The following is a 14478-nucleotide window of genomic DNA, read 5'->3' as shown; positions in this document are numbered from 1 at the left end:
AAAGGTGCAATCCACCATACCGCTCCACCCAAGTGTTACTGATGTGATGATAAAATACAGTACAGCATATAGTAATAATAATAAATAACTTTTATTTCTAAAGCGCCTTTTCTAACATTCTCACATTCTAACATTCTAACATTGTAAAACATCCCAAGGCGATCAACAACAGTGCAGTGCAACAAGAGTACAGTATGTAGTGTAACTGCAAAAATAACTTATCTATAGCGCCTTTAGCATTGTAAAACATCCCAAGGCGATCAACAACAGTGCAACAAGATAAAACAGATAAATTTGACACCGAGCCACAAAAGAAGAACTGGTAACGAACTCAAATTGCATCCCAGTTACATCTGAGGTCTTGGCTGTGGTGACATCTGCACCTGTAGTCTTTTCGAACCAATCTTGCAGCTTGACTTGCCTCATGTATTTCGGTCTTTCTTTAATGAGTTTATTTTGTATCATGTAGACAAACATGATCTCTTGCTCCAAAATGAAACTTCTTTGCTCCAGTCCTGTTATAAAATCTGTAGCCATATGAATGCACTTATCGATAGAAACTCTTTCTTCAACTTTGCCCTCGTCATCTTCATCATCACTGGCTTCACCATCTTTATTTTCTCCCTGTGCAAATGGTACAGTAATCTCTTGATCAGTAAGTTGATTCACAGTTGGTGCATCTTTGTCGCCATCCATCCAGTCTTGTAAATTTTCCTCTTCCAAATCCTTAGTCACATCAAGCACTGCAGGGTTGTTGGACATACCTACACTAGTGGCATAATTCAGCAGTTCACCAATAATTTGTTTCTCTTGACACATGCAAAATCCGGTGAACTCGGCCCCACCATCCACATCAGGGCTGTCCTCAAACATTAAGGCTTGTGCCATCCACTTTTTAAAGTAGATGGACATAATTTCTCCTAGACTCTAGCTAGTGTCCAAATCACATCCTTCATGTTAAAATCTTTCTGGAATGTTTTCACGGACTTCCCAGCATTAACTGACAGTGGCAATCTTTGCATAAATTCGGAGCGGTACTTGCATTTCAAGGATCTTAAGATACCCTGATCACAATGCTGAATAAGAGAGGTACAGTTAGAGAGTAAATACAGTCCCACCACATTGTCTTTGACAAGCAGTTCGGCTTCAGGGTGGGCAGAGCAATTGTTGAGAATCAGCACAATTTTGCACTTCGGATCCAGCCTGACCGATGTGCAATGGGCTCAATCCTCCAGTACAAAATATTTCTCAAACCACTCGAGACATAGTTTAGTGGTTATCCAGCCTTTCTTGTCGCCATAGTATATCAATGGGAATATTTTCACCCCTTTGAATGCCCTTGGCTTCACACTTTTCCTAATAGCCATGAGCTTGCACTTGTGCATATCTGCTGCAACCAAGGACAGTTGTCCTGCCCTTTGAGTCATTCATTCCAGTGGTGTTTCCTCAGTATTTGCTAAGGTTTTTCTAGGCAAACAACACCAATAGAGAGCAGTTTCATCGGCATTGTATATCTGCTCTGTGAATAACTTCTCCTTTGCAACTAACCGGGAGGAGCTCGGCCGAGGTCGGGGGGTGGGGGGAGTGGTGGGGGAGGGAGGGAGGAGGTCGCCTGACGTCGGGGGTGGGGGGGGTGAAGGAGGTCGCCCGAGGTTGGGGGGAAGCTGTCGGCGGGCCCCGAAGGTGGCGGCGGGCCCTGAACGGGCCGGCGGGCCGGAGGGCCCCGAAGTTGTCAGCAGGCCCCGAAGGTGTCGGCGGGCCTCGAATGTGTTGGTGGGCCCCGAAGGTGTCGGCAGGCCGGAGTGCTCCGAAGGTGTTGGCGGGCCTCAAAGGTGGCGACGGGCCCCGAAGTGGCTTGAGGCTGGGAGTGAGTTTGTGTAGCGTTGAAAACACGTGACCTCCCCTTATCCGGAAATATCCCTCATTCGGAACAGGCCAGGTCCCGATGGTGCCGGATAAGGGAGGTTCAACCTGTAGTAGATTTGGGTTGCCAGACGAGAAGATTCCAAGGAATGTCAGTATCTTTGGCAGAGTACCAGTGGCTGAAATGTTTTGGCTGTGGTATACCCAAATGCATAATCCATAACTGTCTGCCTTGCAATACAACTTGAATATTTTTCCCCCAAGGGGGAAGAGTTAATTATAGCCAGGGAAACTACCGACATGAAAGAGCAATGAATACCTTTAGGGTTTCTCGGAGAGTGGATCAATACAAAACTGCCACTCAATCTGGCGGGGCGAAACAATAGAATTATTATGATATTATTGAGTCAATCTACGACCCTTGGGCATTTCTGTGCCCATAGTCTCAAAGCCATCGAGAGAAGAAAGATTCTGCATTGACAACAGAAATTGAAAGAGGTGACCTCTAAAGTAAAAAACACAAAGTCCTGAGTGGATGACTGTTTGGACTTGCTGTCAAATGCCAAGTAATTAGCACACAAGACCTAGCTTCTGGATATTGGCAAATACAGTCCATCCTGACAGCAGGCCCACTGAAGTATTGTACTCCAGCTGAGGATTGTTCCTGTTCAAGGTACTATTATTTTGGACTGTACAATGCTCCTGCTATGTTCCAGCATCTTACAAATAATTTGCTGTCTGGTCTGATTTACAATTCTTGCACAGTATATCTGGACACACTGTTGTGTTGTCACCCACAATACTTGACCATTTGAAGGATCTGCAGCAAGTGATGATCTTACTGCAGAAAGCAGAACTGACTAAAATGAAAAAAAATGTTTCTCAAGTCATTAAACTGAATCCTGGAAAGGTAACAGCTGTAAACACATGTTACAAATTTCAGGTCTGCACTAGATATTCTCTTTGGTTCAATGTCACTGGTCTCTTCCATAAGCAGACCTTGCGTCCCTTACAGTCCAAAGTTTACTGTTACTGCCCAATGCCTAGTCATCCAATAGTATGACTTTGGGAGGGCTATAACAAGTGGCTTCATTGTTATGTGACCAGAATACTGCAATCTTACATGTGCACCTCTTTAATCTTTTGAAAGGTAGACTAATTAACACTTTAAGGAGACAAGGCCAAATATATGTCAAGCTATTTTACAAACAAAAGTGAAAGACTAAAGGAACATTTATAGTAAATCTTGACTCATTTTAATTTATTTCTGTAAAACTTCTTGGAACATATGAAATAAAAAAGCAGTCCACATTGTCCCCATTAGTCAGCTAGATGCACTTTTCTGATCAGAGAATTCTCTGAAACAGTTGGGCCCTGAATTTAAATTAGAAATGATTCTCTCTTTCGGTCTGATTTCCTTACCAACAGTCCCAAAATATCTCACATTACATGTTCGTTTTTCCTTTTGTTTCCTGGCTGGACAGGAAACCTGACCTCTGATTGTCACCCAGCTTTGCAGCTCTCGGCAGTGGCTAACTGTGCTACCAATTAAACTTGCACTGCTCTTTGCTGCTGGGCTCTGATACCGCACCATCTCCATTATAATGTGGTCCAAGGCCCAATATCTGGGGAATCTTTGATCTTACCATTCAAGCGCAGGAAAGTGACCTCCACCCGCCCAAAAATGGGTGCGTCCAAATGTCTGGGCCAGTCTCTGCAACAATAGCGCTGTTTTTGTTTGGTAGCTGACCGCTGTCTTTGGAGGTTGAGGTCTTTGTATTTCCAGGAGTTCCCAGAAGAGTGACCATATTTTTAGGTATAACGGGGTCCCCAGAAGTGTTAGTATTTGCAGGGAAAGAAGAGAATTTGGGAGACTTGCAGTGATCTTGCAGACTTTAAAATCCTTGATGTGCGTAAGTGATTGCTAATGGAACTTGCAATGTTTGACAAGCCACATCTCGTGGACAAATATAGGAATAGATCAGTGAACTATGCTGCTCAATAGTGCTGATGGTCGGCCCGGTCCAGTTCAAGTTCTCAACCTCATTAACATGTATGCGGTGGGCTGCAGGTACCAAACGGGCACCTTGATGCTGCTCGCTGGTTCCGGGCTGGCACAATATTGGGTGGCCTAGAGGCCAACTCAGCTGGGAAAAAGGTACAACAGGTGCAGGGTGGGACGTGGGTAGGGTTGGAAGAAAGCCTGGGGAGGCATTACATTAATCTTATGGAGCCCAGAGAAGCACTCTGCTGCTCCTAGCCCCATAAAAATTAACACTTATCTTTTTGGGTCTCTGCTGTTGTACTGCAAGGCTTTACTGAGCAGCGCATCCAGCCAAGTACACAGTTAAAGAAGCACCCGGATCCTCTGTGCATCAATTAATGAGGCTCCCCCCAGGTTAAGTTGAGTGCCTTGGCTGCCCAACAGAAGGTCCGAGAATAATGGCAGTGGAGCGGGAACGGGGCATTAAGTTCACCTCCTCCACTTTAGCTCTGCTACTGGGCAGAGTAAGTTCAAATCTCATGATCAAAATTCAATCATTACAAATGGGAAGAGAAATCTTTTAGGTAACCTGGAGAAAAACTTTCAAAGAAAACTTGGCAGTGGCAGTTTAACAGTTTAAGTACCACTGTAATATATTTAAGAAAAACAGAAGTAAATATTGAATTTAATCCAATGCTAAAATAATTCTAGGAGTTTAACTAATCACTTCTCTTCATTCCCAAATCAAAGGAAAACTGGCACGCCTGAATAATCAGCACTTTTTGCTCTGGATCCCAGTTTGCAGAAGAATAGGGCAGGCTACGTTGAGTATTTATGAAAAAAACAATTTGGAGCATGGATTTGAGCAACATAGTGGGTTAAAATACGTATTTTCATTCCTAAATGGCTAGTTTCAAATCTAGTGTAAATTGATGGAATGATCGTTGCTAGCAGTTTTGATCTACTTTATCATTCGGTTTGAGTCAGCATAATTTGACAGTAATTCTATTGAGAAGTTTTTGGGGATTGTATTTCTAAAACATTTATGTATTTAATTGTTGCAGGTGAAGCGAGGATCTACTGAACATGAGTGATGACAAACCTTTTGTTTGTACTGCTCCTGGATGTGGCCAGGTAATACAACAATTTTTCGTCAATTCCGTTATAGTGTGAAATTGTACACTGAAATATGTGGATGAACTTGCAAAGTCTAAAAGTAGTTTCACAATGTATTTTACTCCCAAATGCATAATACTATATTAAATAGACACTATATGCAAAAATAGTGAGGCTTTCCTTGTTAAATATGATTGAAAGCCTTCAGAATTGGGGCTCTGATTTAAAAAAAAATTCGTTCCTGGTATGTGGGCATCGCTGGCAAAGCCAGCATTTATTGCCCTTGAGAAAGTGGTGGTGAGCCGTCTTCTTGATCCGCTGCAGTCCATGTGGTGAAGGTACTCCCACAGTGCTGTTCGGGAGGGAGTTCCAGGATTTTGAACCGGCAATGATGAAGGAACGACGATATATTTCCAAGTCATAGAAACATAGAAACATAGAAAATAGGTGCAGGAGTAGGCCATTCGGCCCTTCGAGCCTGCACCGCCATTCAATGAGTTCATGGCTGAACATGCAACTTCAGTACCCCATTCCTGCTTTCTCGCCATACCCCTTGATCCCCCTAGTAGTAAGGACTTCATCTAACTCCTTTTTGAATATATTTAGTGAATTGGCCTCAACAACTTTCTGTGGTAGAGAATTCCACAGGTTCACCACTCTCTGGGTGAAGAAGTTTCTCCTCATCTCGGTCCTAAATGGCTTATCCCTTATCCTTAGACTGTGACCCCTGGCTCTGGACTTCCCCAACATTAGGAACATTCTTCCTGCATCTAACCTGTCTGAACCCATCAGAATTTTAAAAGTTTCTATGAGGTCCCCTCTCATTCTTCTGAACTCCAGTGAATACAAGCCCAATTGATCCAGTCTTTCTTGATAGGTCAGTCCCGCCATCCCAGGAATCAGTCTGGTGAACCTTCGCTGCACTCCCTCAATAGCAAGAATGTCCTTCCTCAAGTTAGGAGACCAAAACTGTACACAATACTCCAGGTGTGGCCTCACCAAGGCCCTGTACAACTGTAGCAACACCTCCCTGCCCCTGTACTCAAATCCCCTCGCTATGAAGGCCAACATGCTATTTGCTTTCTTAACCGCCTGCTGTACCTGCATGCCAACCTTCAGTGACTAATGTACCATGACACCAGGTCTCGTTGCATCTCCCCTTTTCCTAATCTGTCACCATTCAGATAATAGTCTGTCTCTCTGTTTTTACCACCAAAGTGGATAACCTCACATTTATCCACATTATACTTCATCTGCCATGCATTTGCCCACTCACCTAACCTATCCAAGTCACTCTGCAACCTCATAGCATCCTCCTCGCAGCTCACACTGCCACCTAACTTAGTGTCATCCGCAAATTTGGAGATACTACATTTAATCCCCTCGTCTAAATCATTAATGTACAGTGTAAACAGCTGGGGCCCCAGCACAGAACCTTGCGGTACCCCACTAGTCACTGCCTGCCATTCTGAAAAGTACCCATTTACTCCTACTCTTTGCTTCCTGTCTGACAACCAGTTCTCAATCCATGTCAGCACACTACCCCCAATCCCATGTGCTTTAACTTTGCACATTAATCTCTTGTGTTGGACCTTGTCGAAAGCCTTCTGAAAGCCCAAATATACCACATCAACTGGTTCTCCCTTGTCCACTCTACTGGAAACATCCTCAAAAAATTCCAGAAGATTTGTCAAGCGTGATTTCCCTTTCACAAATCCATGCTGACTTGGACCTATCATGTCACCTCTTTCCAAATGCGCTGCTATGACAGCCTTAATAATTGATTCCATCATTTTACCCACTACTGAGGTCAGGCTGACCGGTCTATAATTCCCTGTTTTCTCTCTCCCTTCTTTTTAAAAAAGTGGGGTTACATTGGCTACCCTCCACTCGATAGGAACTGATCCAGAGTCAATGGAATGTTGGAAAATGACTGTCAATGCATCCGCTATTTCCAAGGCCACCTCCTTAAGTACTCTGTGATGCAGTCCATCAGGCCCTGGGGATTTATCGGCCTTCAATCCCATCAATTTCCCCAACACAATTTCTCGACTAATAAGGATTTCCCTCAGTTCCTCCTTCTTACGAGACCTTCTGACCACTTTTATATCCGGAAGGTTGTTTGTGTCCTCCTTAGTGAATACCGAACCAAAGTACTTGTTCAATTGGTCTGCCATTTCTTTGTTCCCCATTATGACTTCCCCTGATTCTGACTGCAGGGGACCTACGTTTGTCTTTACTAACCTTTTTCTCTTTACATATCTATAGAAACTTTTGCAGTCTGTCTTAATGTTTCCTGCAAGCTTCCTCTCGTACTCTATTTTCCCTGCCCTAATCAAACCCTTTGTCCTCCTCTGCTGAGTTCTAAATTTCTCCCAGTCCCCGGGTTCGCTGCTATTTCTGACCAATTTTTATGCCACTTACTTGGCTTTAATACTATCCCTGATTTCCCTTGATAGCCACGATTGAGCCACCTTCCCTTTTTTATTTTTACGCCAGACAGGGATGTACAATTGTTATAGTTCATCCATGCGGTCTCTAAATGTCTGCCATTGCCCATCCACAGTCAACCCCTTAAGTATCATTCGCCAATCTATCCTAGCCAATTCACGCTTCATACCTTCAAAGTTAGCCTTCTTTAAGTTCTGGACCATGGTCTCTGAATTAACTGTTTCATTCTCCATCCTAATGCAGAATTCCATCATATTATGGTCACTCTTCCCCAAGGGGCCTCGCACAACGAGATTGCTAATTAATCCTCTCTCATTACACAACACCCAGTCTAAGATGGCCTCCCCCCTAGTTGGTTCCTCGACATATTGGTCTAGAAAACCATCCCTTATGCACTCCAGGAAATCCTCCTCCGGGAGTATTGCTTCCAATTTGGTTAGCCCAATCTATGTGCATATTAAAGTCACCCATTATAACTGCTGCACCTTTATTACATGCACCCCTAATTTCCTGTTTGATGCCCTCCCCAACATCACTACTACTGTTTGGAGGTCTGTACACAACTCCCACTAACGTTTTTTGCCCTTTGGTGTTCTGCAGCTCTACCCATATAGATTCCACATCATCCAAGCTAATGTCCTTCCTAACTATTGCATTAATCTCCTCATTAACCAGCAATGCTCCCCACCTTCTTTTCCTTTTATTCTATCCTTCCTGAATGTTGAATACCCCTTGATGGTGTGTGACTCGGAAGGGAACTTGCAGGTATTGGTGTTCCCATGCGCCTGCTGCCCTTGCCCCTCTAGGTGGTGGAGGTCATAGGTTTGGGAGGTGGTGTCGAAGAAGCCTTGGTGAGTTGCTGCAGTGCATCTTGTAGATGGTACACACTGCAGCCACAGTGCGCCGGTGGTGGAGGGAGTGAATGAATACTTAAGGTGGTGGATGTGGTGCCAATCAAGCGGCCTGCTTTGTCCTGGATGGTGTCAAGCTTCTTGAGTGTTGTTGGAGCTGCACTCATCCAGGCAAGTGGAGATTATTCCATCACATTCCTGACTTGTGCCTTGTAGATGGTGAAAAGTATTTGGGGAGTCAGGAGGTGAAACACTCACCACAGAGTATCTAGCCTCTGACCTGCTCTTGTTGCCACATTTTAGAAAAGAACCTCTTTACGGCTATCTCTGGTCACTTTAAATAATCAGGTTCGAGTGCAAACCAATATGGTGGGTATATTGTGTTTAATCAGAGTTTAAGATGACATATAGCACATAAGTTTGCTGCAGAAACATACGACCATGACAAGTAGCTGATACCGATCCGATCGGACAGAGGGTTGGCACATATGAGCAGTTCTCTGAGCAGCTTCTCTTCCTTTCCTCTAGAGCCACCAAACAGTAGTAGGGAGGTTGGGGAGGGCATCAAACAGGAAATTTGGGACGTGTGCAATAAGGGTACAGCAGTTATCATGGGTGACTTTAATCTACATATTGATTGGGCTAACCAAACTGGTAGCAGTACTGTGGAGGAGGATTTCCTGGTGTGTATAAGGGATAGTTTTCTAGACCAATATGTCGAGGAACCAACTAGAGAGCAGGCCAACCTAGACTGGGTCTTGTGTAATGAGAGAGGATTAATTAGCAATCTGGTCGTGCGAGGCCCCTTGGGGAAGAGTGACCATAATATAGTAGAATTCTTCATTAAGATGGAGAGTGACACAGTTAATTCAGAGACTAGGGTCCTGAACTTAAAGAAAGGTAACTTTGATGATATGAGACATGATTTGGCTAGGATAGATTGGCGAATGATACTTAAAGGGCTGATGGTGGATAGGCAATGGCAGACATTTAAAGATCACATGGATGAACTACAACAATTGTACATCCCTGTCTGACGTAAAAATAAAAAAGGGGCAGATGGCTCAATCGTGGCTAACAAGGGAAATTAGAGATAGTGTTGAATCCAAGGAAAAGGCATATAAATTGGTCAGAAAAAGTAGCAAACCTGAGGACTGGGAGCAATTTAGAATCCAGCAGAGGAGGGCTAAGGTTTAATTTGGAGGGGGAAAATCATCATCATCATAGGAAGTCCCTCGGAATCGAGGAAGACATGCTTCCACTCCCAAAGTGAGTTCTTTGATGGCTGAACAGTCCAATACGATAGCCACAGACCCTGTTACAGGTGGGACAGACATTCGTCGAGGGAAGAGGTGGGTGGGGCTGATTTGCCGCGCGCTCCTTCCGCTGCCTGCGCTTGACCTCTTCAAGCTCTTCGCGTTGAGACTCGAAGAGCTCAACGCCCTCCTGGATGCACTTTCTCCACCTCGGGCGGTCTTCGGCCAGGATCTCCCAGGTGTCAGTGGTGATGTCGCACTTTACCAGAGAGGCTTTGAGGGTATCCTTGTAACGTTTCCGCTGCCCACCTTTGGCTCGTTTACCATGAAGGAGCTCCGCAAAAGCATTTGCTTAGGGAGTCTCGTATTTGGCATGCAAACTATGTGGCCTGCCCAGCGAAGCTGATCGAGTGTGGTCAGTGCTTCAATACTGGGGATGTTAGCCTGGACGGGGACACTGATGTTGGTGCGCCTGTCCTCCCAGGGGATTTGCAGGAAATTGCGGAGACATCGTTGGTGATATATTGTTGGAGACATCGTTGGGAAAATAGAGTATTCGAGTAAGCTTGCAGGTAACATAAAAACTGCTTGCAAAAGCTTCTATAGATATGTGAAGAGAAAAAGATTAGTGAAGACTAATGTAGGTCCCATGCAGTCAGAATCAGGTGAATTCATAATGGGGAACAAGGAAATGGCAGACCAAGTGAACAAATACTTTGGTTCTGTCTTCACTAAGGAAGACACGAATAGCCTCCCGAAAATACTAGGGGACCGAGGGTCTAGCGAGAAGGAGGAACTGAAGTAAATCCTTATTAGGCGGGAAATTGTGTTAGGGAAATTGATGGGATTGAAGGCCGATAAATCCCCAGGGCCTGATAGTCTGCATCACAGAGTGCTTAAGGAAGTGGCCCTAGAAATAGTGGATGCATTGGTGGTCATTTTCCAACATTCTATAGACTCTGGATCAGTTCCCATGGACTGGAGGGTAGCTAATGTAACCCCACTTTTTAAAAAAGGAGGGAGAGAGAAAACGGAATTACAGACCGGTTAGCCTGACATCGGTAGTGGGGAAAATGTTGGAATCAGTTATTAAAGATGTAATAGCAGCGCATTTGGAAAGCAGTGACAGGATTGGTCCAAGTCAGCATGGATTTATGAAAGGGAAATCATGCTTGACAAATCTTCTAGAATTTTTTGAGAATGTAACTAGTAGAGTGGACAAGGGAGAACCAGTGGATGTGGTGTATTTGAACTTTCAAAAGGCTTTTGACAAGGTCCCACACAAGAGATTCGTGTGCAAAATTAAATCACGTGGTATTGGGGGTAATGTATTGATGTGGATAGAGAACTGGTTGGCAGACAGGAAGAAAAGAGTAGGAATAACCGGGTCCTTTTCAGAATGGCAGGCTAGTGGGGTGCTGCAGGTTTCAGTGCTGGGACCCCAGCTATTTACAATATACATTAATGATTTAGACGAAGGAATTAAATGTAATATCTCCAAGTTTGCAGATGACACTAAGCTGGCTGGCAGTGTGAGCTGTGAGGAGGATGCTAAGAGGCTGCAGGGAGACTTGGATAGGTTAAGTGAGTGGGCAAATGCATGGCAGAGGCAGTATAATGTAGATAAATGTGGGTTATCCACTTTGGTGGCAAAAACAGGAAGGCAGAATATCTGAATGATGACAGATTAGGAAAAGGGGAGGTGCAACGAGACCTGGGTGTCATGGTACATCACTCATTGAAAGTTGGCATGCAGGTGCAGAAGGCGGTGAAGAAGGCAAATGGCATGTTGGCCTTCATAGCGAGGGGATTTGAGTATAGGAGCAGGGAGGTCTTACTGCTGTTGTACAGGGCCTTGGTGAGGCCACACCTTGAATATTGTGTACAGTTTTGGTCTCCTCATCTGAGGAAGGACATTCTTGCTATGAGGGAGTGCAGTGAAGGTTCACCAGATTCCTGGGATGACAGGACTGATATATGAAGAAAGACTGGATCGACTAGGCTTATATTCACTGGAATTTAGAAGAATGAGAGGGGATCTCATAGAAACATATAAAATTCTGACAGGATTTGACAGTTAGATGCAGGAAGAATGTTCCCGATGTTGGGGAAGTCCAGAACCAGGGGTCACAGTCTAAGGATAAGGGGTAAGCCATTTAGGACTGAGATGAGGTGAAACTTCTTCACTCCGAGAATTGTGAACCTGTGGAATTCTCTACCACAGAAAGTTGTTGAGGCCAGTTCGTTAGATATATTCAAAAGGGAGTTAGATGTGGCCCTTACGGCATAAAAGGGATCAAGGGGTATGGAGGGAAAGCAGGAATGGGCTACTGAAGTTGCATGATCAGCCATGATTATATTGAATGGTGGTGCAGGCTCAAAGGGCCGAATGGCCTACTCCTGCACCTAATTTCTATGTTTCCTTCTCTCTCCTCCTCTGTTGTTAGGACAAGCTCACAGGAGGTTATTTTCATTTTATTTTTAGGGGTGGGTCTTTTAGCCTATAGAGGTTCCCCTAAAAACTCAATGGGGCTTCGAGATCTTTGTCTCGATATTTGAAACAAAGCCTTCCCTAAAGATGTCTCATGATCTTGTCCACATGTCTTTTCTGTTTATACTTTCTCAGGATCCTTTCTTTGGAATCCGTGTCTTATCTCCCTGGTATCCATCCTCTCAGATACCATTAATAAAGGCCTAGCCCAGTACTCTTTCAACCATGAGGCTCAAGCCAGAGCAATGTAACACTTCAATCAGTCTTTACCTGTCTTTATGACTGAGAAAATTACTCCATTCTGAGATATTGTTTACGTTAACTTCCCCAACTTCCTTCCATTCTAAGTTTTTCTACACTAATTAACTTTTCCTTATCTTCGCAAGCAGTTCTGTTAAGCTAACTTCAGTCCCTACCTTGGCATTATATATAAAATACATAAACAAGGTTCAAGTCTTAACTTAAAAACAACAGATAATCCTTTAGCAACAGGGAGATTGTATATAGTACAGAATGCTACACCCTCCACAGGAAACCAAAACATTAGCACTGCTAAGCATCTATCTAATCTGAGGAGACTTTTGTCTCTAGTTCTAACACAGTCATGTAAACACAGCATTCTTCGCGTCACTGTTTTATTCGCATAACTATATATTTTTTTCGGTTTCTAACACACTATTTATGTGGCTTGGCCAGTTAAGTTTCTGGTCAATGGTGACCCACAGGATGTTGATGGTGGGGAATTCAGTGATCGTAATGCTGTTGAGTCATGGGGCGGTGGTTGGACTCTCTTATTGGAGATACTCATTGCCCGGCACTTGTGTGGCGCAATTGTTACTTCATAGACTCATAGAATGGTTACAGCACGGAAGAAGGCAATTCAGCCTGTCGAGTCCATGCCGATGCCTGAATGTCGTCCAGGTCGTGCTGCATGCGGGCATGGACTGCTTCATTATCTGAGGAGTTGCGAATGGAACTGAACGCTGTGCAGTCATCAGCGAACATCCCCACTTATGACCTTATGATAGAGGGAAGGTCATTGATGAAGGAGCTGAAGATGGTTGGGCCTAGGAGTACTCTTGCAGCGATGTCCTAGAGCTGAGATGATTCACCTCCAACAACCACAGCCATCTTCCTTTGTGCAACCACAACCTTCCTTTGTGCTCGGTATGACTCCAGCGAGTGGAGAGTTTCCTCCCTGATTCCCACTGACTTCAATTTTACAAGGGCTCCTTGATGTCTCACACTGTCAATTGCTGCCTTGATGTCATTCTCTCCTCACCTATGCAATTCAGCTATTTTGTTCATGTTTGGACAAAGGCTGTAATGAGGTCTGGAGCTGAGTGATCCTGGCGGAACCCCAACTGAGCATCAGTGAGCAGGTTATTGGTGGCAGGAGAGCTCGGTCACGTGATATGCTCCTCCTGTACCATGTGGGAACTCAGGGACACTTCCGGTGTCCCTGACGGCTATGTGTGCGGGAAGTGTATCCGCCTCCAGCTCCTGACGGACTGCGTTGCGGAATTGGAGCTGAGGGTGGATTCACTCTGGAGCATCCACGATGCTAAGAATGACGTGAGTAGCGCGTTTAGTGAGTTGGTCTTACCGCAGGAAGAGTCCACAGCCAGCTAGGGAATGGAAGACCAGCAGGAAGAGCAGTGCAAGGAAGGTAGTGCAGGGGTCCCCTGCGGTCATCCCCCTGCAGAACAGATACACCGTTTTGAGTACTGTTGAGGGGGATGACTCATCGGGGAGGGCAGCAGCAGCCAAGTTCATGGTCTGTGGCTGGCTCTGCTGCACAGGAGGGCAGGAAAAAGAGTGGGAGAGCAATAGTAATAGGGGATTCGATTGTAAGGGGAATAGATAGGTGTTTCTGCGGCCACAACCGAGACTCCAGGATGGTATGTTGCCTCCCTGGTGCAAGGGTCAAGGATGTCTCGGAGCGGGTGCAGGACATACTGAAAAGGGAGGGTGAACAGCCAGTTGTCGTGATGAACATTGGTACCAACGATATAGGTAAAAAAAGGGATGAGGTCCTACGAGATGAATTTAAGGAGCTAGGAGCTAAATTAAAATGTAGGACCTCAAAAGTAGTAATCTCAGGATTGCTACCAGTGCCACGTGCTAGTCAGAGTAGGAATCGCAGGATAGCTCAGATGAATACGTGGCTTGAGCAGTGGTGCAGCAGGGAGGGATTCAAATTCCTGGGGCATTGGAACCGGTTCTGGGGGAGGTGGGACCATTACAAACCGGACGGTCTGCAGCTAGGCAGGACTGGAACCAATGTCCAAGGGGGAGTGTTTGCTAGTGCTGTTGGGGAGGAGTTAAACTAATATGGCAGGGGGGTGGGAACCAATGCAGGGAGACAAAGGGAAACAAAAAGGAGACAAAAGCAAAAGACAGAAAGGAGATGAGTAAAAGTGGAGGGTAGAGAAACCCAAGGCAAAAAACTAAAAGGGCCACTGA

The 14478-nt window shown here is 44.9% G+C and overlaps 1 protein-coding gene across 1 annotated transcript in view; it reads left to right on the top strand.

Annotated features, from left to right (window-relative positions):
- The window catches only part of atf2 (activating transcription factor 2), a 158543-nt gene that overhangs the window by 33071 nt on the left and 110994 nt on the right, over window positions 1–14478 (top strand). Inside the window, exon 2 of the mRNA XM_070875749.1 lies at window positions 4912–4981. Within this exon, the coding sequence (XP_070731850.1) occupies window positions 4934–4981 (48 nt within the window). The 5' untranslated portion in view covers window positions 4912–4933. The remainder of the gene's footprint in view (window positions 1–4911; window positions 4982–14478) is intronic.

The sequence above is a fragment of the Pristiophorus japonicus genome, chromosome 3 (genome assembly GCF_044704955.1).
Source record: "Pristiophorus japonicus isolate sPriJap1 chromosome 3, sPriJap1.hap1, whole genome shotgun sequence".
NCBI classification, from domain to species: Eukaryota; Metazoa; Chordata; class Chondrichthyes; family Pristiophoridae; genus Pristiophorus; species Pristiophorus japonicus.
The sequence above is the reverse complement of the archived record's forward strand: the minus strand, read 5'-3'. Positions and strand labels throughout refer to the sequence as shown.